Source organism: Empidonax traillii, unplaced genomic scaffold (assembly GCF_003031625.1).
Source record: "Empidonax traillii isolate 1590-97213 ecotype Southwest subspecies unplaced genomic scaffold, ASM303162v1 scaffold553:size485074, whole genome shotgun sequence".
Taxonomy (NCBI): domain Eukaryota; kingdom Metazoa; phylum Chordata; class Aves; order Passeriformes; family Tyrannidae; genus Empidonax; species Empidonax traillii.
This window is the reverse complement of record NW_020955746.1, coordinates 148,618-173,782: the sequence shown is the minus strand read 5'-3', so window position 1 is coordinate 173,782 and position 25,165 is coordinate 148,618. Positions and strand designations below refer to the sequence as shown.

The 25,165-nt window shown below is 45.3% G+C and overlaps 1 protein-coding gene across 1 annotated transcript in view; it reads right to left on the bottom strand.

The window, feature by feature from the left end:
• OBSCN (obscurin, cytoskeletal calmodulin and titin-interacting RhoGEF) overlaps positions 1–25,165 on the bottom strand; it is a 177,530-nt gene that overhangs the window by 50,397 nt on the left and 101,968 nt on the right. Inside the window, exons 61-82 of the mRNA XM_027897614.1 lie at positions 24,792–25,064; positions 21,407–21,673; positions 18,967–19,239; positions 17,500–17,772; positions 15,433–15,705; positions 13,039–14,394; positions 12,156–12,434; positions 11,617–11,695; positions 11,133–11,251; positions 10,107–10,304; positions 9,664–9,696; positions 9,477–9,575; positions 8,823–9,041; positions 7,586–7,652; positions 6,164–6,192; positions 5,723–5,848; positions 4,879–5,018; positions 4,064–4,264; positions 3,623–3,705; positions 2,673–2,846; positions 1,266–1,425; positions 870–986 (exon numbers count right to left, since the gene is read on the bottom strand). Of these exons, the coding sequence (XP_027753415.1) occupies positions 870–986; positions 1,266–1,425; positions 2,673–2,846; positions 3,623–3,705; positions 4,064–4,264; positions 4,879–5,018; positions 5,723–5,848; positions 6,164–6,192; positions 7,586–7,652; positions 8,823–9,041; positions 9,477–9,575; positions 9,664–9,696; positions 10,107–10,304; positions 11,133–11,251; positions 11,617–11,695; positions 12,156–12,434; positions 13,039–14,394; positions 15,433–15,705; positions 17,500–17,772; positions 18,967–19,239; positions 21,407–21,673; positions 24,792–25,064 (4,838 nt within the window). The remainder of the gene's footprint in view (positions 1–869; positions 987–1,265; positions 1,426–2,672; positions 2,847–3,622; positions 3,706–4,063; positions 4,265–4,878; positions 5,019–5,722; positions 5,849–6,163; positions 6,193–7,585; positions 7,653–8,822; positions 9,042–9,476; positions 9,576–9,663; positions 9,697–10,106; positions 10,305–11,132; positions 11,252–11,616; positions 11,696–12,155; positions 12,435–13,038; positions 14,395–15,432; positions 15,706–17,499; positions 17,773–18,966; positions 19,240–21,406; positions 21,674–24,791; positions 25,065–25,165) is intronic.

Below are 25,165 nucleotides of genomic sequence, written 5' to 3'. Positions count from 1 at the left end.
AAACAGAGGCTGGGAGAAATATCAAATGTCAGTTTTCCTGCTTTTTTCCTGTTCCTCTCTTTCAGAAATGAAGGCAGGGAAAGTGCTTTCACTCTTCCAAGACACCCTTGAAAAATTTGGTGTTTGTGTCCAAGAACGTGTTCAAAATTAGCAAGCTCTTCAAACTATTCAAATTGCTCATTTAAATAACACTAGAGCACCCAAATATTTTGGCATGACTGTCTTCTTCCTGGACACCCTAATGCTCTGGCCCACGAAAATGCTGTTTAAAATGCTACTCTGGAATGTTTGCTCATGGCCTGGGCCATCAGGACAGAACCTGAGCCAGCAGGACAGATTGAAGCTAGAAAGATTTAATGTTTCGGGGTGGTAGAACGGGGCAAAGCTTTTCAGAAAATAAAAAAACTCCATCTTACTACAATGGCAGCACAAAAGACAAGTTAAAAAAGTGGTAAGTTTGTATCTTACACATTTGAAAATGCTTATTTTTATGGCATAAGTGTTGCTTTGTTTGAAGCAAATTGATACTTGTCATGGATATATAAATACATGAAGCCATATATATATGTATATAAATATATATATTTATATTTACATACTTACATAGATGTATTTAAAAGTCGTTCAGATAAAGCTCATGGAATTTTAAGTGGTCAGAGATTGTGAACCTCTACCTGGACTTACATTTACAGAACTATTTAGAGAAAATCACCACTGGTGATGGTTACCCTCTTATTTAGACAATCAGCTCTCAATTGCAGTTGCATCAGAAGGAAGACAAGAAATAGGAAATAAAAATAACATCTTTTTCTCCCCAAGCTGCACAGAGCAGAACATAAACCTGTCAGATACAAACAAAACCTCCTTACCTTAATTATTGTCTGATACTGCTGGATCCTGTTTATGGGTTTTTCCAGGTAGTGCTGCAGGGGTGGGATAAGCGGCTGGGAAGGATCTTCATTAGTTTCAAATTCATCCGTGTATCTCTGGAAAAAAAATACACGGAGGAATGAGGAAAGGTTGTTACAAAATAAAATAGAAGTAATGAGTCCCTGGAAAACGGGAGTAATTGCCCCTGGGAAGGGGTGGTGAGTGTGAACACGGGCAGTTGTTTTGTAGTGAGCATCAGGCTGCAGTAATTGCTAAGTAAGATTACAAAATATATTAACAATCCTTCTGAGGAATCCCATTTGTGATTAATAACCACATTTCTCCACGCAGTGGGTTATGGGAGGCCCTTCCCACAGGTTTGGTCAGTGCCTTACCTTGTAGAAGTCCTGGACAGCTTTGCTGACGACGACGGACTCGGCCTGTACCCTTCCCACCAGGTACTGGATGTACTTGCTGAACTCTGCCTCGTGCTTGATGAAGCACATGGCCACGTCATCATCGGTGTCACAGCCCTGCAGGCTCCTCAGGAAGACGCTGTGGAGGCAAAGAGGAGAGGACAGCTGAGGAGAAGGTTGGTGGGGTGAGGCTGCAACACAGCCCCAGCAGCCAGGCTTGGAAATGGGGATGTGTCGGGAGAAGACAGGTCGGAGGAGACGACCGGGGAGGGGAGGAGGGATGTTGCCACATCGGCGTCAAACAGCTCAGTGACTCCTCATCCAGCAGGATGCTGAGCCTGTCAGCTTGGATGGAGGTGTGAGAAGTTCTGACAAGGGCGTGGAGGGACAGGACAAGGGGCAATGGTTTCAAACTGGCAGAGGGCAGGGTTAGGTTGAATATTGGGAAGAAATTCTTCCCTGTGAGGGTGTGGGGAAGGACTGGAATGGATTTCCCAGAGGAGTTGTGGCTGCCCCATCCCTGGAAGTGTCCAAGGCCAGGTTGGACGGGGCTTGGAGCAACCTGGGGTAGTGGGAGGTGTCCCTGCCTGTGGCAGGGGGTTGGATCTGGATGGTCTCTAAGGCTCCAAACCATTCTATGATTCTGTGAAATGCCCTGCAAGGAAGGTAGGGAGAACTTCCAAGGTCTTGGCTCAAGCTGGGACATTAAACCCTCCCCAGATCCTCATGCCTGAGTTTAAGGCTCTCTGAGCCACCCCCAAGGAGTGAAGACAGAGATCCCCACTCTGTTTCATGGGGGATGTGGTGGCAGGTGCATGTGTACAAAGCCAAAGGGGGAAACAGAAGGGAACTCTATTTTCTTGGCCCAGATCTGCAGCAAATCCTTGGAGAAGGCAGAATCATTGTGCCATGTGGGCAGCCTGCCCCTGCTGGATGTGTTTGGATTGCATGAATGTTCAGTTTTAGATGAATTAAGGTCTCTGTGAAGGCACCACTGAAGTCTCTGTAAGATGCTGCTGCCTTTTCCAATAATAATTCACTATTTTTCAGTTAAGTTCACTTAAAAGAGTAAGAAATAAACTGGACATATGAAGCCTTGAAGCTCTGAAGGGTACTATGGAAGTCCCAACCCCATGCTCTGATTGAAGCCATGCCATCACTTATCATCTTGAAAGGAACATCAGTATTGTTGCACCTCCCTATTGCCAGTGCTTCACATTAATACCACTATTATTATTATATAATATATATAAAATATAATATGTGTATAATAATATAGCAAAACATAATAATAATAATAATAATAATAGTAATAATAGTGAGGCTCTGACACCTTGTATGTGAACCACTCCTTGGCCTCAAAGGAAGGCACATGGGAATGCCCACCTGGAATGGAAGCGACCAATGTCATCAATATTCCTGAAGATGGTGGATTTCTGGCTGGCTACAGCTCCTGGGACGTTGGGACAGGTCTCTGTGTACTTGAGGTGATGAGTCAGGAGGAACTGCAGGTCTTGAATGTAATCCTCCTCGGAGACCAGCAGCTCCTGAATGAGAACACTGAGGGGAAGACGAAGAGGTTAAAAAGAAATCACAGGAAAATCACTCACAGTTGTCCTTGAGATGCATCCTCAGACACAGAGCACCCCAAAGTGCAGAGATGCTTCAGTTTAGGATCTTGTGAAATCAGAGATCTTCCAGGATTACATCTTTTAAACCCTCCTTTAAAGTCATCCAACATGAAAAAAGGTTCTGGAGAGAACTGAGAGCACCTTCCAGTGCTCCTTGCCTAAAGGGGCTCCAGGAGAGCTGGAGAGGGACCTGGGACAAGGGATGGGGTGACAGGACAAGGGGGAATGGCTTCAAGCTGACAGAGGGCAGGGTTAGATGGGATACTGGGAAGGAATTCCTGGCTAGGAGGGTGGGGAGGCCCTGGCACAGGTTGCTCAGAGAAGCTGTGGCTGCTCCATCCCTGGAAGTGTCCAGTGCCAGGCTGAAGCAACCTGGGCTAGTGGAAGGTGGAAGGGGTCCCTGCCCATGGCATGGAGTTGGAATTGGACAATCTTGAAGGTCCCTTCCAACCCAAACTATTCTGGGAAGGCCTGGAATTTTCCTAGGCTGAAATCAATGGCAAAGCCTGATCAAAGATCCCAAAATATGAGTCTAATCTAATCTAATCCAATCCAGGGTTTGCTTGATCCTGGGAAAGGGAAGGGGGCAGGACTGAGCAGAACAGGAGCAGTGACTCTGACAGGAAGGACCTGGATGTCAACACCCCTGTCAGTTGAAAAGGCAGGAAAACTCCAAGGTGCAAATACCCCATGGCACAAGCTCACCTCAGCTTCCTTTTATACTCATCTTCAGAAACAAACTCTCCAGGAAACTCGGGGATTTCTGTTGTCCCCCACTCTGGTGACAACTGCAACACAAGAAAAAAGGGAACGTTTTTCTTTTAAGTGACTTTATCACTTTATTCCTCTGCAGTGCTTTTATCAACGCACACTGAGGAATGGCCCTCATGTGCTCACAGTCCCTTTCAAGAATTCCCAAACCGGTGTGACATTTCTGTTTTGCTGGAAGGTGGTTTGGCCTTGCCAACCCAGGCACCTCTGCGCACACCACAATTATTGCCTAATCAAAACGTGAAAAAGTCTGTGGCCACGTCCCAGATCCCTTCAACAAGGGATCCCTTCAAGCTCCTTCCAAAAGGGATGGCTCCAAACTGCCACAGGAGCAAGGAATTTTGGATGCAAAAATAACCAAGGACGATCAGTCACCTTTAGTTTCTTGTCCAGGTAAGCTGGAGAGACCCAACCCTGTCGAGAGGGACTCGATTTCGTGGGTTTAGTCCTGACCAACCACTTGAGAGGATGAGCTGAATCGAGGACTTCCACGTACTGCCCTTCCTTCAGGGTGATGGTCTCCCTGTCAGGTGCAGCAGGGGCGTAGTCAGCAGTGACCATGTAGACATCAAAGATCTGCAGGAATGAAACAACAGTTATTTTGGGGTCTGGAAATGGGACAGAGCAACACCAGCAGAATGAAAGTGCTTGTCTCCGTTTAGCGTTTCGTTCTCCAGCCTTTGTAGGGTGAAGGAAATCGCTTTTTGTAAGTGGGAGACTAAAAAAAACTCTTGGAGGCTTTCAGGTGTTTTCAGAACTGTCTATCTGAGCTGGCTCATATTTACACAATGAAACAGAGAGCTTTTCTCCAAAGGCAAAGAAAAACCCATCCAAAAACCTCCAAAGCCAGGGGGTCCTGAAAATTTCAAAATAAGTTGACATTTCAAAAGTTTTAAATTTTTTTATTTATTTTATTTTATTTTTTTTTAGGAAGTGTTTTTGACACGATCACGTAAAAAAAAATTCTAATTTCTAATTTTTCACGAAATTCTCATTTTTGCAACAATATTCTCCCGGCCAACTGCCTCCAAGGCCCACAGAAAATCAAGCTCTGACTTTTGCACCACAAATCGATCACTTAACTATTAAATGCACCTTCTAAAGGGAATTACAGCCCTCAGCTATAGAAAACTGGCTATTCTGAGTCAGGCTTTCCCCTGGTGTCAAACTTGTCCCTAAAGATATTGTACCTCTCCTCTGGAATCCCCATCTTCAGACTCTGAGGAGGATTCCTGAGCTACGGATGAAGGTCTGGACCTCCCGTGGCGAGGAGATGCAGATGGAGTTCTTGAATCATCATCACTTTCTGCACCCGGCACCCGAAGCTTGGCTAAAAAGGAAAGCCAAGTGGGAAATAAGGATAAATCTGTAATAGTTTTCAGTTTCTTCAAGGCAAACATTCCCTGGGAAAAGCATTTGTAGTTAGTTCAGTGTTGTTTCCTGCAGATATTTAGGATTAAATAAAATCTTGGGATGTTTTAATCCAGGTATTGCCACTGCACTGCAGGAATATTTCTTGGAGAAATAATGCCTCTATTTTTGTTTCAAGTCAGAATTTTTCCACAAGATGATCAGGACAAACACAAACCAGGGATTTTGATTTAATTCTTTTATTTCATTAATAAATTATGGCTGAGAGTGCAACTCATTGCACCGAATTTTCAGCCTTAACTTGATTTTAAAACCCCACTGTGAGCTAAAACTTCAAGATGTGAGAAGCCTTGAAAGCAGGTTTGTTTTCCAACTCAGGAGGGCTGAATATCTGAAGAAACTGAAATATCTAAGATGGGAAAAACACGCTTCTATTTTTAGAACTTACTAAAATAGCTTTTTTTTTTCCTAGTTCCAAACTGTAAACTAAGACACAGTTTGGATGGACTCCCACTAAAGTTTCTTAGTCCTGAGCTTATGTGGGATAATTGGCTCCAATCCTACTGCATAAATCTCACTTTTAATTAAACAGCACCTAAAAATAAAAATGATTGCGATTTTTTTCCCCCCACAAAATTAAACTGTGTTTGGCAGGTTCCTTACCCTGAGTTATTTTTGCAGACACCATTTCCGAGATCCGTGAGGTGAGTTTCTGGAAGAACTCCTCTGAGCCAACATCAGCTAATGAAATAGGGCTTTTGGGAACACCTTCCCTTCCTTCAAGGTCTCCTGGAAAAGAGAGAATCTGCTTTTAAGATGGGAATTGGGAAGGAAACTTTTTTTTTTTTTTTTGAGTAATAAAAGCTGCTGCGGAGGGAAAGTCTGTTTTTCTTCCCTTCTCCTGCTTTTAAAATTGTGCTTGCTCACAGTCCCCCCCAAAATAATTCACCCTTGAACAGAGAGCAGTCTGAGAACTGAAGTGTCAAAATTTCAGGCAGTTTCAAGAAAATGGGACAAAACTGGCTGGTAATCATGAAATACATGGACAACCTCAGCTGTAGATGTGAAAGGCAGGAGTAGGAGAGAGGAAATATCTTCTCTTACCTTCTCTTGCTTCGGAGGGATGAATAGCTCTGAAAAATAAAGCAAAACAGTTAAAAGTGAAAGTAAAATGGGTGGTAAGGAGAGCTAAACGAGGAACACATTCCCCCTTCTCCCACCACGGATAGAAAGGGAATATCTAAATTAGGGCTCTGGTTTGGGCTGCAGGTGCTGGGAGTTGTTGATACACAGCAGGGTCGCTGTGAGAGATGAGAATTGTGGCACCTGGCTCATACAGCCACAAAAAAAAAGTGGGTGTTTTAAACTTGGAGCCAGATCCCATCTGAGAATTCTCCTTATTCCCGACTTTCATTTCAACCTTGAGCGCTTGAGATGCCCAGGGATGGGTTGCAGAACGGAGCAGGCTCCATCTCCCTGGTGCTACTTATCCCCAGCTGACACTGCAATAAAACTTCTGCAGGCAGAGACGTGATGTCAGGCGGGATCTGTGGTGTCAGTCAGTTTTCAGAGGACTAATAATGCTCAGCAGTTCCCAGTGGTTTCATCAGGACACCAAAGTCCGGGTAATAAGTGTCCAGCTCTGCTGTGATCTGCTCCCATCACATCAGGATACCCAGGGTTTGGGAAACAAGGGGGTACTGCCACGGTTTGGAGGTCCAAAAAGCCCTTTCTCACACCGACAGCTTTTACCAGCCCCAAATTAATGCATGCCAGCAGGGAAAGGGCAGATTTTTTTTTTTCCCAGATGTGAAGAACCACCAACATTTGCTTGGGTCTCTTGAGGGGAACTTGTGTGGTATTTCCTGAGATTAAAGCTCTGCAAAAATTAATATCCTGCTGTCAACATCTCTGCCATTCCCGAGCTTTTTTGGGGGGAGGATATAAATTTTCATTGCAAAAGCTGGTCATCCCTAATTCTCTGTTAGGAAGCAGGGGGAAGCTCACCCCACCTGATAAATGATAAATCACATTATCACTGGATCACACATCACTGGGAGAGGCTGCAGGGGAATAGGTGAAGTCACACTGCAGCTTTCTGCCTTTCCTTCACATTTCAGAGGAAAAACTGGTCAAGCTTTTTTAGGCCAGACGTATTTCCAGCAGCTAATTTATGTTCAGAGGGTAGCACTTTCCAGACTGCATCTGCCTAAAGGCCAAACCAAGAACAGTGAACTGAGGAGATTAACCCTTCAGATGCGTTTGTGAACAAGAAATTTGCGAAATGGACCCTTTCCATCTGCTTTTATTGTGTATTTCAATATTGGCAAGTGACAGCCAGACCTCGGCCCTGCGAATTTTCTTTGCGTTCTGCCCAGGAGATGAAAAATAGTTTTATACGACCTACACAAATTCATTTACTTTTTTCATCCCCATTCCCATCCTGCCTGATCATCAAGAACAAATGTCTGAGCTTGATTCAGAGTGTTTACAGCACTTTCCATCCCTGGCTGGCCAAGCACTTACCCCAGTGTGGTCATGATGGCCTCGGACACCATCACCCGCTCCTGGGTCAGAACTTCAGCCTCTTTCACTGCAAGATTAGGGTTTGGCATTAGGGGACAGAAGGCAGGGAATGTTTTTTGGGGGTTTTTTTTTGATGTGTTTAGTGTAGGCACATTTTCTAAGGCATGGATTACTGGGGACACTGAAATACAGAACCTGCAGCAGCTCCTGAGCTGGGATACTCATTCCCACTCCTTTGATGCCAAGAGTTTGCTCCTCCCCCTGGTCACACTCACAGGATTGCCCCATTTCTCTGCACTGCCCAAGCTCTGCTCCTGTAGCTCTTGGTACAGGAAAAAATGTGGGATGCAAGGAAGGATAACAGGAAAATGGGGTCCTTCACAGTGCTGCCCCTACTCTCAGCCTACATTTGCTTTTCCCCCATTTTACTGAAGGAACAAGTGTCAAAAGAGGCCCTGGAAAGCTCTGTAAAAGGGAAGTCAAGTAATTTTAGCTGCCTTAAGGTGATTTTACATTGCAAAATAAGAGAGTGAAGCACTCAAAGTAATTTTTAAAATGATGCCTTTTATGTTACACTGCCTTTCTCTCTTTCTCTTTTTTTCTCTCTTTTTCTTTCTTTTTCTTTATTTCTCTCTTTCCTTTTTTTCTCTCTTTTTCTTTCTCTCTCTCTCTCTTTTTCTTTCTCTTTTTCTTTCTTTCTTTTTCTTTCTCTCTTTTTCTTTCTTTCTTTCTCTTTTTCTTTCTTTCTTTTTCTTTCTCTCTTTTTCTTTCTTTCTTTCTCTTTCTCTCCTTTTCTTTCCTTCTCTTTCTTTTTCTCTCTCTTTTTCATTTTTTCTCTTTCTTTTTCTCTCTCTTTTTCTTTATTTCTCGCTCTCCTTTCTCTTTCTTTCTTTCTTTCTTTCTTTCTTTCTTTCTTTCTTTCTTTCTTTCTTTCTTTCTTTCTCTCTTTCTCTCTCTCTAATTTGTGCTTAATTTGCGCTTAATTTGCTTGTTCCTTAAACTTGCCCCCTATTTATACAGAAAAGGTGCCCCTGTAATAGAAGACAGAGCAAAAGTCTAAACTATTATAGAAGTTAAGAATAAAACCATTTTCAAGGTGAGAAAAGTCATGGCTGATCTTGAGAAAACGCATTTTTTTGGCGCATGATTTGACAATTTCCTCATCAGTCACACTTGTTTTTTTCCTCTTGGGCACTGCATAAAAGGGGAAAACCCAGAGAATGTGTTTGTGATTTACCATCTGCAACCTCCAGGTTGGCCGTGCAGATGGACTGGCCGGCCTTGTTGGTGGCGATGCAGGTGTAAGCTCCACTGTACTTCTTCTTCACATCCAGCAGGATCAGGCTGTGGTGCATGTTGGAACTGGCAAGTTTATAGCCAGGGGTGTCTGGTTTGATCCACAGGATGTCCTCCCGGGACTCCTCTTTCATCCAGGTAATGGTTGGGGGTGGATGTCCTAAAGGAAAGGGAAGGGATGAGCTTTAATCCTCCTAATTGTGTTCCTTCCTCACAAACATGAGCCATGCTGGGAGTAAATGTTGTTTTGATCCATTTCCTGACCCTTCTCCAGCAATAGCAGGCACAATATGCAATGAGGGAACATAAATTACTTTGCAGCACACTCAGAAGGAGTAAAACCAAAACTGTTAATAAATCTTCATAAGGCGAATAAATGCTGTTATCCTTGTTGTCACACACAGGAAGACAGAGGTGGAGATGAATAAGATGCTTTTGTGCAAAGTCTCGTTGTAAGAGCTGCAAACTGGGAGCGGAATCCCAGACCTGAGGTACAGGAGATGAGGTTACAATGACTTGGGGCAGAGAGAGTCCAGAATGTCTCATAAAGTCACACCATTTCTTAAGCAGAGACACGAGGTATCAACCCACTTACCTTCCACTTTCACAGATAATGTGATGCTGGCACCTTTTTTCACCTTTTTATTGGTAAATCTTTCAAGGAACCTGGGCGGTATCAGCTGCTCATGGGAATCTGAAAATAACATTATTGATGGAACACAGTGAGTTTAGACCGAAAGATTCCTGGGGGTTCTGTTATGTCCTGCTGTGGCTTCTCTCACCTGTTTTGGATGGCTCCTCTTTCTCATAAGGGTCTGTAACGAAAGGAGAAAAAACAAAATGAAAAATACAAATAACTTTCAATCCGTGAGTTGCAGAAAAAAAACACCCCAAAGGTGACTCCAGGAGGTTATTCCTTTCTGGAGATTATTACACAAAAATGTTGGTATGATTCATAAGAGGTCTTCGGTTTAATAAAAGAAACTTTGAAAGTTAATGAGGTTGGGCAGGAATAAAATGCATGTTTGGGAGCACCTGGAGAAGTGATGTGTCTCACCTTCCTAAACAGTGAATTTATTGGTGAACCAAAATTAAAGCATGTCCTCTTTTATCTACAGACTTCCCCACCTCACTTGGTAGGGTTTCTCAAGAAAAATAACTTTAGAAAATGGGGAAAAAAGCCACTGGAATAGAGAAAAGGGCCCGAAACCAGTGCAATGCCCACCTCTGACCACCAGCCTGGCCGAGGAATACGCAGAGCCCGCAGAGTTGATGACAAAGATCAGGTACTGCCCAGCGTCAGCCTTGGTGACATCCCGAATTTCCAGGGAGTGGAACTCCTGCCTGTCAGTCTTCAGGATGCGATCAGAGGCCTTCAGGGGCTGCCCATTCTTGAACCAGTAGAGACGAGGCTGTGGGTACCCTGCGAGGAGCAGTTACGGACATGGGGGACAGAATTCCTCGGCAACATCCATTTGGGAGCACCTCCAAACAGGCAGACCCTTCTGGGCAGGAGGCAATGAACCCCCAGCTCTGCCCTGGGCTGCTGTTTCAAGGATTCACCCAATTAGGAACAGCTAAAAAATTCATTAAATTCTATTTATCTGTTAAATTTCTTTCCTGACTCCTCAGTTTCTGGCACTCCCCATGCTGGTTGCGAGTGCAAAAGCTTTAAAGGCTGAAAAAACCACCCCTGGGTCTGATTTGAAACGTACACAAGGAGAAAAGCTGAGGCCAAAGCAGTTCTTATAATTTTTATAGGCAGCAATAGGAGAAAACAGGAAAATCCCCACCTCTCCTTGCCACAGTGAACACCAGGAAGATGTTTTGGCAGTTTTTAGGTTGTGGCAGCCACCCCCTCATGGAATAAGGCAAGTCCACAACTGTTTAATTTATTTAAGAGAATAAAGGACACCCTTACTTTATTATTATTATTACTACCATCATTATTATTGTTATTGTTATTATTATTATTATTATTATTATTATTATTATTATTATTATTATTATTATTCCCTATTGCTCCTGTGCTCAGAGAAACACAGAACTCAGTTTTCAGAAGCACCTGGCCTGTCATTATGCTTGCAGACACTTTATCAGCTGCAGGAGTCCGTTTTCATCAATGTTCATCAGCATGAACATGATTCTCCAGGCTGGTTTGTGCTCTGCTGGTGCAAGGTGTACCAACTGCAGAAGAGCACCAACCTGACATCAAACCTGGAAAACTGACAGCACTGTGGGATCCACTCACCTTTGACCTTCAGGTGAAATTTAGCCAGCGATGCTCCAGGTGCCACGTGGATGTCATGAAGCTCATCAAAGATCTGGGGCAGTTGCTCCTCCTCAGTGGTGGATTCCTCCTGCTCTCGGCTAAGAAGCGAAAAGAATTAGAAAGAGGGAAGTCAGCAAGGCAGATAAGAGTTAGGAATCAGAATGGCCTATTTTAGGTTAATTCAGACTGTGGGTTTTGTCATCACGACAGCAGATTCGGCACCATCTGACACTGAAGTAATGGAGTGACACCATGAAGAAATATCCAGGCTTGCCTGAGGGCAGCCAGAACAAACGTGCATGTGATAAATGTCCAGCTGCTGCAGTTTTTGCATCTCAGCTGGTCTGGCTGCTCCTTTGTGACATTAAACTGGTCCTGCTACACGGGGTAAAACCAGGCTTGACATAAATATATGCACTGATCTCATCGAGTCAGAAGCTGGAGCGAGAGTCTGATATTTTACCTTGAAATATATTCTTTGGCACTGTAGTAAGAGGACGTCTCTGTTGCATCTGCTGCTGTCTCATAGTCAGTGCTGGTCACTGTTAAATGGAAGAAGATGTGTTTTCTGTGATCTGAGCTTCGAAACTATTTTTATTTTAATTTTTTTTTACTTATTATAGTTCTTGCTGTAATAAGTAAGTAGGGGGATTTAAAAGAAAAATAAGTTCCTTTATTAATTCCAGAGTGACTGGTAGGTAGATTTCCCACTAAGATTTCCCTGCGGCAGGATCCCACATGACACTGGCCTGTGGGAAACACCTCTGTTTACCTGAAAAGCTTTGCCCTGAGCCTTGCCTTGGAGTTGGCAAAACCCACCTGAACCCACGAGGCAAAATCCAGCTGAACCTCAGAAACTTCAGAGTTTTACAAGTGGGCAATACATACTTTTATAAATAAGTAAATGATGTTTTTCTTGGGGGAAAAAAAAATAAAATTATCCACCTCCCAAAAGGACCCTTTCCCTTGTTTGTTTTTTTCCCTACAGATTTCGAGACTCACGGTCCACTCGAAGCTCAGCCTTGGTTGAAGCCACTCCCATGTTGTTCTCAGCCAGGCAACGGTAAACACCCATGTCAGTGGGGACCACAGCGGTGATGATGAGCTGGTGGCACCCCTCCTGGTCCTCGTTGATCATGTAGTGGTCGTTTTCCTCAATAGCTTTCCCGTCCTTGAACCAGCGGACCGTGGGGAGCGGTTTGCCGATGACAATGCAGTCAAAGCTGACCGGGTACCCGTCCTGCACCTCCTGGTTCTGCAGCTCAGTCATGAACATGGGAGCTGAAGTGGGGGTGGTGGGAGAGGAGAAAGGAGGAAACTCGCGTTAAAAGGTGCATTTGAAACGCCCACTGACTGAAGACTTGTGGTTTCTGGGGTTTTATTTTCAGGGGGATGTCTAGGAAAACAGGCAAGAAGGAACTCCCTGACGAACGCCACGAAGACACTCCACATCACAGTAGCCAACTATGCATTTTCTCTCCTCTTCTCCTTGCCAAAATGTCTTGTCCCCCTCAGGACCGTTCTAAAAACTGTTTTGTTCATTTAAGTGTAATAGTCATAGCATCATTTGTGGCTCTATTATTGTAACAGAAGACATTTATACTGTGAGAAGCAGCTCTATAGATAAGTTGATATTTTACAACCCCCTCCTTCAGCACTAATGTCCTTTCTCTCCTTCTAAATAAAAAAAAAAATAGAAAAATAATTTTTTTCCTTGAAAGTGCAAAGTTTCCAGAAAAATATCTGCATCAAATAAAGAAAAAAAGGAGAAAAAAAAAAAAGATTTTATTTTTGAGTTGTTTGTGAGTGAAAAGATAACATTTTGACCTACTCCAGCTGTCTTTTCACAAACAAAAAAGGAATCCTCAAGCTTTGCTTCCCCTACCTGTGTCAGAAGTCAGCAAAGGCGGAGGAGGTCTCGCTATCGGCGGGGCAAACTTCCCGAAGGTGGGTGGCGACGCCTTCCCGATGCGCAGCTCAACCTTTTTAGGGCCCTGCTCCAAAATGTCGATCTCCACGGGGATCCCCAGGGCCCCGAACATCTCCCTGAACCGAGTGGCGGCCGTTTTGGCCTCGGACAGGACTTCGAACTTGATGTAGATGTACCGCTCGTCCTCCCGGTACGTCTGGTGGTCCACCACGTCGACGTCGCCCTCGTCCGCGCTGACGAAGAGCTCCTCCTCCACGTCAGAGATCTCCGTGGAGATCTTGGCCCTGAAGAGCCTGTGCAGCCTCCTCCCCGCCTTGCGGAAGGCGTCGTCCAGCTCGCTGCCGGACGAGCTCTCCGTCTCGCTGTCGGTGCTCTGCTTCAGCTGCTTCTTGGGCGGCGCCGGAGCTTCCTGAGCGCCCACCGCCACCGTGGCGCTGTGGGAGACCTTGCCAAACTTGTTGGACGCCTCACAGGTGTATTTCCCCGCGTCCTTCCTGTCCAGGCCGGCGATGATCAGCGAGCAGGTCCCGTCGCTGTAGCTGTCGATGTGGTAGTAGCGGCCGTCTGAGAGCTCCTGCCCGTCCTTCAGCCAGCGCACGTTCATGTCGGATTTGCTGTGGGCCACGCACTCCAGGTGCAGGGTGCTGCCAGGCTCGCCAGAGAAGTCTTTGAAGGTCTCGGTAAACACCGGGCACTCCTGCTGCTTGATCTCCTTCCTGACTTTGTAGCCTTTGAAGGCGGCTTGGATCTTCACGGCAGCCTTGTTCATGGAAGGGTCGTCCAAGTCTGGCAGCTCTGGTTCAGCTGGTTTGGCAGCTGTGGTGGTCACAGAAGTCTCCACAGTGGTTTTTTCCCACTGCTTCCACAATTTGCCTGTGGAGGTGGACTGAACCTTGCTGGTAACGCCGACACTTGTCTTCCCAGCTTTCTTTTTTAGGTAGTTCACCAGTGAGGGAGTCCCAGCTCTGGACTCATCGTCTGAGCTCGTGAAAGAGAAATCGGCTTCTCCTGTCCTGGCCAGCTCGTCACACGTAGAATACTCCTCTGAGTAGTAGTGGGACATCTCTGCTTCCTCCTTCCTCAACTTCTGCAGCTTCTCGTCCTCTTCGGGCACCTCGCTGATGGAATCCAGGGTGGGCTCCCGGCTCATCCGGCGCTTCTTGGCCAGGGCTTCCCACAGGAGGTGAAGATCTCCCTCCTGAGCGGCCTCAGGGGGCAAGCTGGGCTGGGCCTGGCCGTCCACCAGCTCCTCTGGTTGGCTTGCAGAGGGTGCTTCCCTGGCAATCTCCTTCAGCATCGCCGCTGTGGGGACTGGGGAGAGTCAAATTGATGAGATGTGGAAAGACAAAAGCCTTGTGAGTGAGCTCTGAGAAACGTGGAAATGTTATCCTAAAGCCTGAGCACAGGAGTATCAGTGGCATTTAACTAAACATTCTGTTAGGGATAAAATGTGGATTTACAGAAACACATAGAAGGTTGGAAGGTCACCTGATCCAACCTCCCTGCTCGAGAAGGGTCCCCTAGAGCACGTTGCTCAGGACAGTGTCCAGATGGTTTTTGAATATCTCCAGAGAAGGAGACTCCACAGCCTCTCTGGGAGGTGAATATGGCTGGACATGGCCCTGGGAAACTTGTTCTTTGAGCAGGTGGGGTCGAGCACATTGTCTTCAGAAGCCCTTTCCAAATTCAGCTACCCTGTGATTCTATGCATGCACTTAAACCATAACCAAACAACAACTTGTTTTTATTATTATTATTCCTTGCATTTTTAAACCAAATAAATACATTTTTCCCCCTTTTTAATGTTGCAGTTGATGAACACCAAACTGAGACTGTCGGGAGAGGCTGGAAAGCTCTTCAGGATAATCCCCTCTTACATTTGGACAGAGCTTCACTGGCTGACTTTAACAGATCTCCAGTGGCTTTGCTGGGTGCTGAGACTCCCACCTCCCATGGACACACCTCACCTGCCTGTTTGGATGTGCCTGAGTCTGAAGGTTGTGAGTCCCCCTCTGGGACACATTCACTTGCCTCTCCTCAGTGCCTTTAGGGATGCTCCAGGTTGTCTGGGGCACCCACAGAATACCCGGGAGCATCTCAAAAGGCACCACAACCCCCATGTAGGGACACATGGGGTCACACCTCAAATTTCTGGCTGAGGAAACTCTTAGATGAGCAACTCAGAACTATTTGGGACACAGAAACATACTGGGGAATATCAAAAACGGAAAACAAAAATTGCTTGTGGATCGTTATCAGGGCTTGTAAAAGAAAGCAAATTCCAGTCCAGGCTGTGGAGATGTCCACAAACAGAACAGATTTAACACCACAGGAATGCACACTCTGTACCTTCAAGACTCAGGCTGGCAACAGATTTGACTTCAGGGGAAGCCATGCAGGTGTAGGTGTCCTGGTCTTCGGGTCTGAATCCGTGGATAACCAGCGTCTGCTTTTTCCCATCGGAGAGGATCTCATACCTCCCCCCAGCTTTTATTTGCTCTTTTCCTTTGAGCCACGTCACTTTCTCCCCAGTTTCACTGGATAATGTGCACTCCAGGCGAGCCACCCCGCCTTCCGTGACTGATCCTCCAACCAAGGGTTTGGTGACTGTAACTGGAGGCTCTGCAAGTGCAAAAAGAAAAGTGAATTAATGCAAGCAACAAATCATAATCTGTCTCCAAGGCACTCCAGATCACTCTCTATCACTCCAAGCACCCCATCCAACACTTATAGATTCATCAGCTGTTGTAGACAACTAAAGGGAAAAAAAAAAGACTGACAGCAACCAAAGTTTGCAGTTCCTGAGACAATATCAAAACAACCTTCCAAGCTTTGCCAGTGATTAACCCATCTCCATCTAAATTTATACATGCAGAAGTGGTTGCATTTTTTCCATTCCTGTGTTTATCTGATAGTCCTCATTTACCCATCCCCAGTATTCAAGCAGTTCTAGAGATTTTTGGAAGATCCTCAATGTTTAGAAGTGAGGCAGTTCTGCAGTGAGATGACGAGAAAGAAACAGTAAAAAACAATAAAAAAGGGATTATTCCAAGCAGCATTCATCCCAGTCTTGAAAGCATAAAAAATAAATTTTTACACTAGCTTAGGAGGAGTAAAAATTACCAAAAAGCACCAAGAATTTAAAAATAAAAATGCTTCACTTTGGAAAGAGACCTGCCAATGGAAGGGTGTTTGTATGACAGTGATACTCAAAATAAAGTTGTGCCAAACGCATTAAACACAGAGGGGCTGACTGGGATGTAAAGCACGGTTAAATTCCCCAAAGCAGCACATTCCTGAGCGTGATCTGCCCCTCTGAAAATTTCACCAGGGAGAGGGAACCCCTGCCCAAAGTGCCTTGGGTTTGTCACAGGCACTTTGTCAGCATGTGCAGAGTCGTCAGAGTCCGGCACTGGCAGTAATTACATGATAAAAACATCATCTTGTGTCTGAGCCTTAAGTAAAAGAGGATTTTTAGGTTATTACTCTCAGTTTGAGGAATTTTTTTTTGGTGTTCTGCTTTCATATAAAGAGTTGCAAGAAAAGAAAGACTGTGGGAGCCCTACCAGATGGGTTACTGATGATCATAGAATGGTTTGGGGCTGGAAGGGACCTTGAAGATCACCCACTTCCAACCCCCATATTCAATACACTGGAAATGAAATTATAATTAAATTATAGTTTGGCTTAGAAGACAGAAATAATTGTTTTAGTCTTCAAGCTCAAGACATTAACCATGTAAATTACCTGCCATGATGTACCAGGCAAATGTGGTCAACAGGCAGTTCTTAAATTCTGGACACAATAAAAATAACATTAAAAAGCACTTTTTTTCTCTATTGTCAGCTAAATTTCATACAGAAAAATCTGTTAACAGGAGGAGTTCATGAGGATTGTATTTTGCAGTTCCTAAAATGCAGGTGCCCAAAATAAGATAAAGACAATTTAAATCTGTCAGATGTCCCACACATGGAGATTTTAATATGGAACTCATTAATCTGGAAAACTGGTTGCCCTGCTCTTGAGCTGACTAACAGATTACGAAGACTTCTTTGCTGTCCTGGATCATTTTTCCATGTGGACTCCAGTTCAGCTCCCTCCTACATCCACATTTTTTGAGGGTGATGTTGAACTCTGAGAAAATTGATTTTCTTTAGAGCCTATGTCACATTTTACAAAAGACTGCAGCTAAAGAAAGTTGGTGAACATCTCTACCATCACCAGCCTGATAAGATGGACTATTTCTGATCAAAGAACAGGTTGCCCAGTAGCATCTTCTCAGACTAAGAACACCACCTTGGGACGTGCGAGGCAAAGGGGAAAGAACTGGAGCAAAGATTAGGAATTTCAGTGCTGTAGCTCAACACGAGATCTTGAGACTCCAAGTGCCACTGGGCTGGAACAAGAGGCACTTACCTATCACAGAAAGCTTGGCTGATGAAATTGCTTCCCTGGAAGCAAAGGTCACCTCTCCAGAGTGGTGCGGCCGGGCTTTTTTCAGAATAAGTTTGTATTTGTTTCCATCTGCTTGTACCTCCCAGTCCTCCCCCGACTGGATCTCTACGTCATTGCTGTACCAGGTCACTTCATTAACGGGCACAGCTTCACTCAGAACACAGCTAAATGTGGCTTTCTCTCCCACAGAGACTTCCACATCCTTGAGAGGCTGCAAGAACTGCAGGCGCCATCCTGTAGATTAGAATCGGTAATCAAGGCCCCTGTTACAGAAACAACCAGGAGATGCCAGGAATATTCATGCTGAAGCTCTGGGCAGCCAGGCCTTGGAGACCAAGGAGATCATTAAAAGGGAGGTTTTGTTTATCACCACAGCTGAAGGTATGGAATCACAGAATGGTTGGAGTTGGGAGGGACTTTAAAGACCGTCTTATTCCAAACCCCCTGCCATGGGCAAGGACACCTTCCACTAGACCAAGTTCAAAGCCCCACCCAACCCATAACTGGGGACTGATGGCTGTTCTTGTACTCTGAAAGGGGTCCTGATCCCCACGGGAGTCTCCAGCAATAGCATAAAGTACAAGGACACAGAGATAATATTGTTGTTGATACAACTCTCATCTCTAAAGCCCTGGAGAACACATAAACACAACCCAGCTCATCAGAATAGTGACAACTGTGAGACAGCCATTTGCTGCTCACTCAGTGCCAGGTGTTGCTGCTTTTAACCACGTCATGTCTTACAGAACAAGTAAATACAAAAACTATAAAACATTATCCATTAAAGGAAGAGAGAATTGGGTTTGTCCAGCCTGGCAGAGAGGTTTTGGGGTGACCTAATTGTGGCTTTCCAGTACCTGAAGGGAGCTACAAGAAAGATGGAGAGAGGCTGTTTACAAGAGCCTGGAGTGGCAGGACAAAGGGGAATGGCTTCAAACTGAAGGAGAGTAGGTTTAAATTAGATATTAGAAAAAAATTTTTACTGTGAGGGTGGGGAGGCCCTGGCACAGGTTGCCCAGAGAAGCTGTGGCTGCCCCTGGATCCCTGAAAGTGTCCAAGGCCAGATTGGATGGGGCTTGGAGCAACCTGGTCTAGTGGAAAGTGTCCCTGCCCGTGGCAAGGGGGTTAAAACCAGGTGATCTTTGAGGCCCTTTCCAACCCAAACCATTCCTTGCTTTTATGGTTCTGTGATTCTTTGGTTCAGTGGTTGCTTGGCAGTGTTGGGTTAATGGATGGACTTAGCGATCCTATAACCTTTTCCAACCTTAACGACTCTATGATTTAATCTTGCAGGAAGAAGATTTAGGTAAGAAGCAGGCAACAAAATGCAACTATTCCTCCCTGCTGCTCGTCACACTCCCCTGGTTCCTTTTCCTCTTTCCAACCAGAAGGTTGAGGACTCCCACCACGCCCGAGCGCTCGAGTTACCTTTCACCGTCAGGAAGGCCGAGGTCACTGCGTCGCTGCACATGAAGGTCACCCTGCAGCTGTCCTGGGGGGTGAGGTTCTTCAGCAGCAGGATGTGCCTGAGCCCATTCTCGAAGTAAACCATCTCGGTGTTCTCCGTGGTCTTGGCGGGTTCATCGTCGATCAGCCAGTTGTAATTGTAGGTCTCAGGCTTGGAGAGGTAACACTCGAACAGGGCTTCCCCTCCTTCCACCGCTTCCACGTTCTCCAGGCCCTGGACGATGCTGTTCTTGGCTGGAAGAGAAGGACAACGAGCAGCATTAGTTATTTGGCCGTGCATGTCTGAAAGTTTACAAGCCTCAGAGCGCTGGATGATTCCCACTGCTGGAAAGCTGATGGAAAAATGTGGATGTGATAAAGTGTGTTTATAAAAAGATTTGAAGTAGTGAGATAGTTTAAAAATAATAATAAAGCTCTAGGGCCTCTAGTATTTCACCTAGATTTCCTCCAAAACCTTGACTTTTCTTCACAAATAAAGAATTGTTTGTATGAATCAAGACAACAGTTGTTAGGATGGGATAGTTTGCAAAGTATAACCAAATTCTTTCTGTCCCATGGCAGGAAACATTTCCCAAAGATCTCCCAGACAGCACAATCATCATCAGAACTTGATAGCTGTCAATCCACTGGCAGCTCATGGTATAATCTTGCTACTTTTCTTGCGAAGCAAATATAAGAGAATACTATGGCTGGCAAAGCTACAGCAACTGTCACCTGAGGTAATTCTGCCTCTGGAAAACACACAGAAAGTTAAGATCTGTATTAGGAGTACTTTAAGCAGAAATTTCTGAATTATCACAAAAGCCCTGTGACAATCAGGGTGACTTTGCCGCTCCTGTGGGGTGAATTGTGGGGTCGGAAACATGCACAGACCTCCAGACTCCATTTGCCCCCAGGGTCATGCATCGCTTGGCACCCGGACATGAACAACCCGCCTGGTGCAAAATTAAATGTGTGGGCTGGTGTGGGAGGGATACAACCTGTACTGCACCAGCTAGAGGGACAAGGGGCATGCGCAGGAGTGGGGACACACAGCTGAGTAAATGCAGTTCACACAAATGCCATCCAATGGTCAGAATGATCTGGGGTATAACCCAACACACGTTCCTGTTTAGGTCTCTATAGCCATTACCTGGAACTTTGCTAAGCAAAAAAAAAAAAAAATTAGTCAAAATTAATAAAATTTTAAAAATACCAACAAAGCGAACAATTATTTAACAGCAAAAAGAAAAAGTTATTAGCTATTGATTAATTTATTACTAATTACAAGTTGCCCAGAGAGATTGTGTTTAGACTCCCACTCCCTGGAAGTATCCAAGGCCAGGTTGGATGGAGCTCTGAGCAACCTGGGATAGTGGAAGGTGTCCCTGCCCATGGCAGAGGGGTAGAACTGGATGATCTTTAAGTTCCCCTCCAACAAAAACTGCTCTAGGATTCTGTGATACTAAAAAAAAAAATCCTTTATTTTATGATGTTCATACTTATGGAGAACAATGAAGTGTTTGAAAATCCTTCCTGGAGAATGTATAATTTTCTTAGAGCAAATCCAAGCTGTTTATCTGTGCACTTTTGGAGTGTTGGTTTCCCTAATTATGGAAAGCAGCCAATTGCTAACCCTACCTCCTCTGGGATGCTTTTATTCATTAAAATCTTTTTAAATCACTAAAATGGACAGTGCTTATAGATGCAGAAAACATTATAATAAATAATACCCTGCTCTTCTGCACTAACAGCTCCAGTTAAGCAAGAAGGCAAAACAGCCACAAATATTCAGAAATCAGAACCACTGCTCTTGCTGATCACAGCAATTCACTTGGTAAAGCAAACACAGTAATTCCATGTGCAGCAGAAAAAAAAAAAAAAAAAAAAGACACATCCATGTAAAATCCTACATTTAGTTTTAATGTTTTAAATTACTGTTCCTTGGGGTCTTCCCAAGTGCTGATGCCAAGTGAGAAGGGTCACTGTTTGAAGAAGTAAATTACCTTAGCTCAGCAGAAATCAAATGGAATTCCACACTAGCCATTATTTACTGCTTTTTAGGGCACACTGGGTATAAAAATGCTCTTCAAGAGCAAAAAAATACTCTTATCATTCACTGGGACCAAGGTTGTATCTGTGGTTTCACAACAACTCAGCAGGACACAAACCATCACACCGAGGTTCCAGTTCTTTGCAGAGGAGGTGCAGTGGGTGAGTTGGTGCAATAAGTGAGAGCTAATTAGGACTGAGCTAACGCTGCATTTTCACATTCAATTCCCACTAATTCCCAGTTTATTCTCACTACTGGAGTGAACACCAAGAGCAGGTGTCTGATGTGTTCCGGAGTGCTGCCGTGATTTTTCTGCCTCTTTTATTTGGCAAACCGTGACAGCCTGCCTCTGTGGCTGGAGGGCCTCACCTTGAACATCAAGTGTAGCCATCACTTTAGTGCCTCCAGCTTCACAAGAATAGATGCCAGTGTCTTCTGGGACCGTAGGGTTAATTTTTAGCATGCTCACATTCCAGTCCTGATCGATAATCACTCGCTGCCCATCTGCATGTATTTCCTGATCGTTTTTCTTCCAGATGGCGTGCACTGGCCTAGAATATTGGCATATGAACTCTGCCGGGCCATCTTCATCAACAGTTATGTCCTGCATGGGACTGACCACTTCAATGGTGGGATCTGTTAACCAACACGTCAGGAAGGACATGCATTAGTGGATCCCCGTGGAAATGGCAACTTGGAGAGTTTTTTGACAAGCACAGAGCCCGTGAGGAGCAAGCAGAGCGTCAGTGCAAGCTGGGAATTAGCAGTTTAGTCTGTGCTTGTGTCAGCATCGAGCAGGGTTGAAGCCAAACTGGTGTGTTAGACCATCACACTGGAAAAGGGGCCACCAGCAGTTAAGGTTCGTGCTTTAAAACTCCTGAATGAGGACTTCTGAGCAGAACATCTGTGGGGGTTCCCTCTGGGCTCAGTTTTTTTTCCCAGCATCACTGAGATCTTCCAGATGGGGAAGCACTGGGGGGTGAAACAGTTCTGCTTCCCAGATGTGGAGGACAAGGGTAAGACAGAGGAGAGCAGCGGGTGGGCTGCTGGGAGCGGTTCTCTGTAACTCTCCCCCTCACAGAGAAACAGCAAAACATCCCAAACTCTACTGGAGGCTCCTTGTGTGAGCAAACTGCAACCACTCATGGGAAAGAAACACAGTCCTGGAATGCAAACACCCACTCCTGGGCTGTCAGGAGTCACTGGCAGCATGAGGAGCAAAGATCCAGGACAACTGTGACAAAAAAGGGCACTCCACAGGGGCAAATATGTATTGTTTTGATTAGCCACTGGTTCCTGTGCAGCAGACACAAAGCTGGGGGAAAAACAATATGATTGCCTTTACAGCAGCTCATCTAGAGATGCATCATGAACCATCGACACCTCAGACTGAGAGCCCATCAAATGCTGCTGGACATTCAGCTCCCCTCAAGATCCATGAGGTTGCAAAAGGACAGTCAGAGAAAGTTGATAAACCATCAAGAACTGGGTTTGATAGTCCTTGTGGGTCCCTTCCAACTCAGGGCATTCTTTGATATGCCCTTATCTTTCCAAGAGCTGTTCTGATCACAACCCAGCAAGAATAAACTACACAGTACCCCAGCCCGGCAATGCTCCTCCTGAAACCAATGCATCAGGCTGAGGAATTGGGATGCTACAAGCAGACCTCGGGAAGCAAAAGACAGTTCTGCAAACACCTTCTGGGAACTTTGTTGCGAGGCTCGATCCTGCTCCCTGGCGTTCCCTCCGCCCCTCCCTGTGTCTGCAGGTGTGTTTTTGGAGAGGAGGCCTCGATGGAAGACCAGGGAGAGGTTTTGGTGACGCCAGGAGTGAAGAAGCCAGAAGGGATCCGTGCAGCCGGGGAGCACAACACCATCTCCTTTCATAAGAGGTAGAAACGTGTCTCTCACAGCAAATATCGCCTGTGGCACTGCAGAAGGGAAGTGTCCTGGTTCCACTGCCCCTTCCCTCTTTGCCACTGCTGGGAAAGGACCTTGGTGCCCCTGTTCACCTGTGCAGAACGGCAGAAAGCTCCCTGGGACTTGGGAGCCAGTGTGGGCGCCAGGACCTGTAATTGTCCCCCGCCCAAAGGGGTCAGAAGAAGGCAGCAGCTCCTTCAGCCTTTCCCATTCTCCCCCCTCCCATACATGAAGATGATGTCACACTGGGCCACTGAACGAGTGCAGATGTAGGGCAATGATATGGTGGAGGCCCAAGAAGAAGAGCTGAGACCTCACTTATTATGGAATATATCCAGTTACCAGCATGCCTTAAAGCAGGAGAATGAGGCACCTGGGACAGAGAGAAAGTCACTTTGTTCCTTGATGAAGGACAAGCAATGGATAGCCAGGTAGACTGAAATACAGTCCAAAGACAGATCTACATTTAAATTTATGGACAAAAAGTGCCTGAAATTGTCTGTTAATACAAGGACAGTGGGAATTTTACTGGTGTTTCATTTCTAATTGAATCAAGTGTTACTGAGCACAGTGTAACTGGGGTGTTTTTAAGTATCTTTCTCATCCTAAACCAATTATAATCATACACTGCTGTGACTCAGGCTCACAATAAAGAGATCTTTCCTTCATAGAAGCACAAAATATCCCCATTCCTATGCGTACTAACATCTGTAGATGATCTCCAAAGGTCCCTTCCAACATCAATGATACTGTGATTCCATGAAACGGAAACTTCTCGGGAGCCTTTTATTTGGCTGAGCAGAACACCTAATGATGCATTTATTTTTAATTCATGTTTTGGACCCACTGGGATTTGTTCCCTAGAGAGCTCAGAACCAGGTTCTGTCTCTGAAAACGTGACATTCCAAATTGTTGCAGACAGACACAGGATTTGTGGGGTGTGCACACTCTGTTGTTGCTGCACCATTCCGAGATCAGGAAGAAGTGATTTGGCATTTTATCTTTGCAGATATTCAGATTTTTCTGAATGCAAAGGGACTCTCTATACAGAAGAGACATCAACCACTGACTACAAGTCCATATTGTGGATCGCTCCTGTTGGGGCAGATTTAAATAAGGATCTTTTTGAACCCTTTATATCTCTGTACATACAAATCCCTTCTCCAAGCAAGGAACAAGCATTCATTTTGTCTGAAAAACAGAAGCTTTTCCCCATGGCTGTAAAAGGACTGACTGGAAGAGAACTTGCTTTCTCAAGTCTGGAGCTCAGTGTTATTTGCAGCTTGTGGCTACCCTTACCAAATGAGAAAAATTTTTATTTAACAGACCAGAAAGCTCTGCTAGGGCAGTGAGGACCATTCAACAAATGAGGCTCATTTTGTCTCTGTGTTCCTGCAACGTTATATATCCTTTGCTTTCCAGGAACAGCCCAAAGTCCTGTCCTGGGAACATGCTGAGCTGGGCAGCAGTAGCCTGACTGTGGCAATTTTGTGAATTACCAGCTCCGTAAGACTTTGGGTTATGATTCGAAAAAGTTGAAGTGGGGATAAAAAGCCAGGTGCTACTACAGCTGTTTATGTTCATCTCTTCTTTGACGTCAGGGGAAAGCAGCAGCCCTGAGCCTGCAACCCTTCCTCACCTGAACCACTGCAAAAATCCATGTGGTTGTGCCTGTAAGACTTCTGGGGTGAGCACTGGTGACTTGCAGAAGTGGAGGGTTGCAGGGCAGAGAAGAGCTGTGGAGGGATTTAGTAAGGGTAGCCTGGAAGGCGGAAGCACCAGCACATGGAGCAGGTCCAGAGGTGGCCAAGTGTTTCTTTCTGACGGGGAAGTACCTTTGACTAATAATTTAGCTGAAGATATAAGGGACCCAGCTCTGAAGGTGACAGTGCCTGAGTCGTGGCAGGCCACGTCATTTAGGGTCAGAGTGTGGATCCTCCCGTCCTGCTCAGAGATTTCAGTCACCAGGTTGTTGTGAAGGGGAGTCCCATCGAGCCACCACTGCACGTTCCTCACGCCCGGGTGCGAGAGCTCGCAGGTGAACGTGGCTGACTCGCCCACAAAGACGTCTGTGTTCCTTAAACCAGAAACTACCACTGCTGCTTCTTCTGCACGACAGAGCAAGAGAAGGTGCCAAAGGAAAAAACAAGAGCATAAACACACACACACACACACGAGGCTCCCTGCAGAACTAACCCAAGTGGAAGTC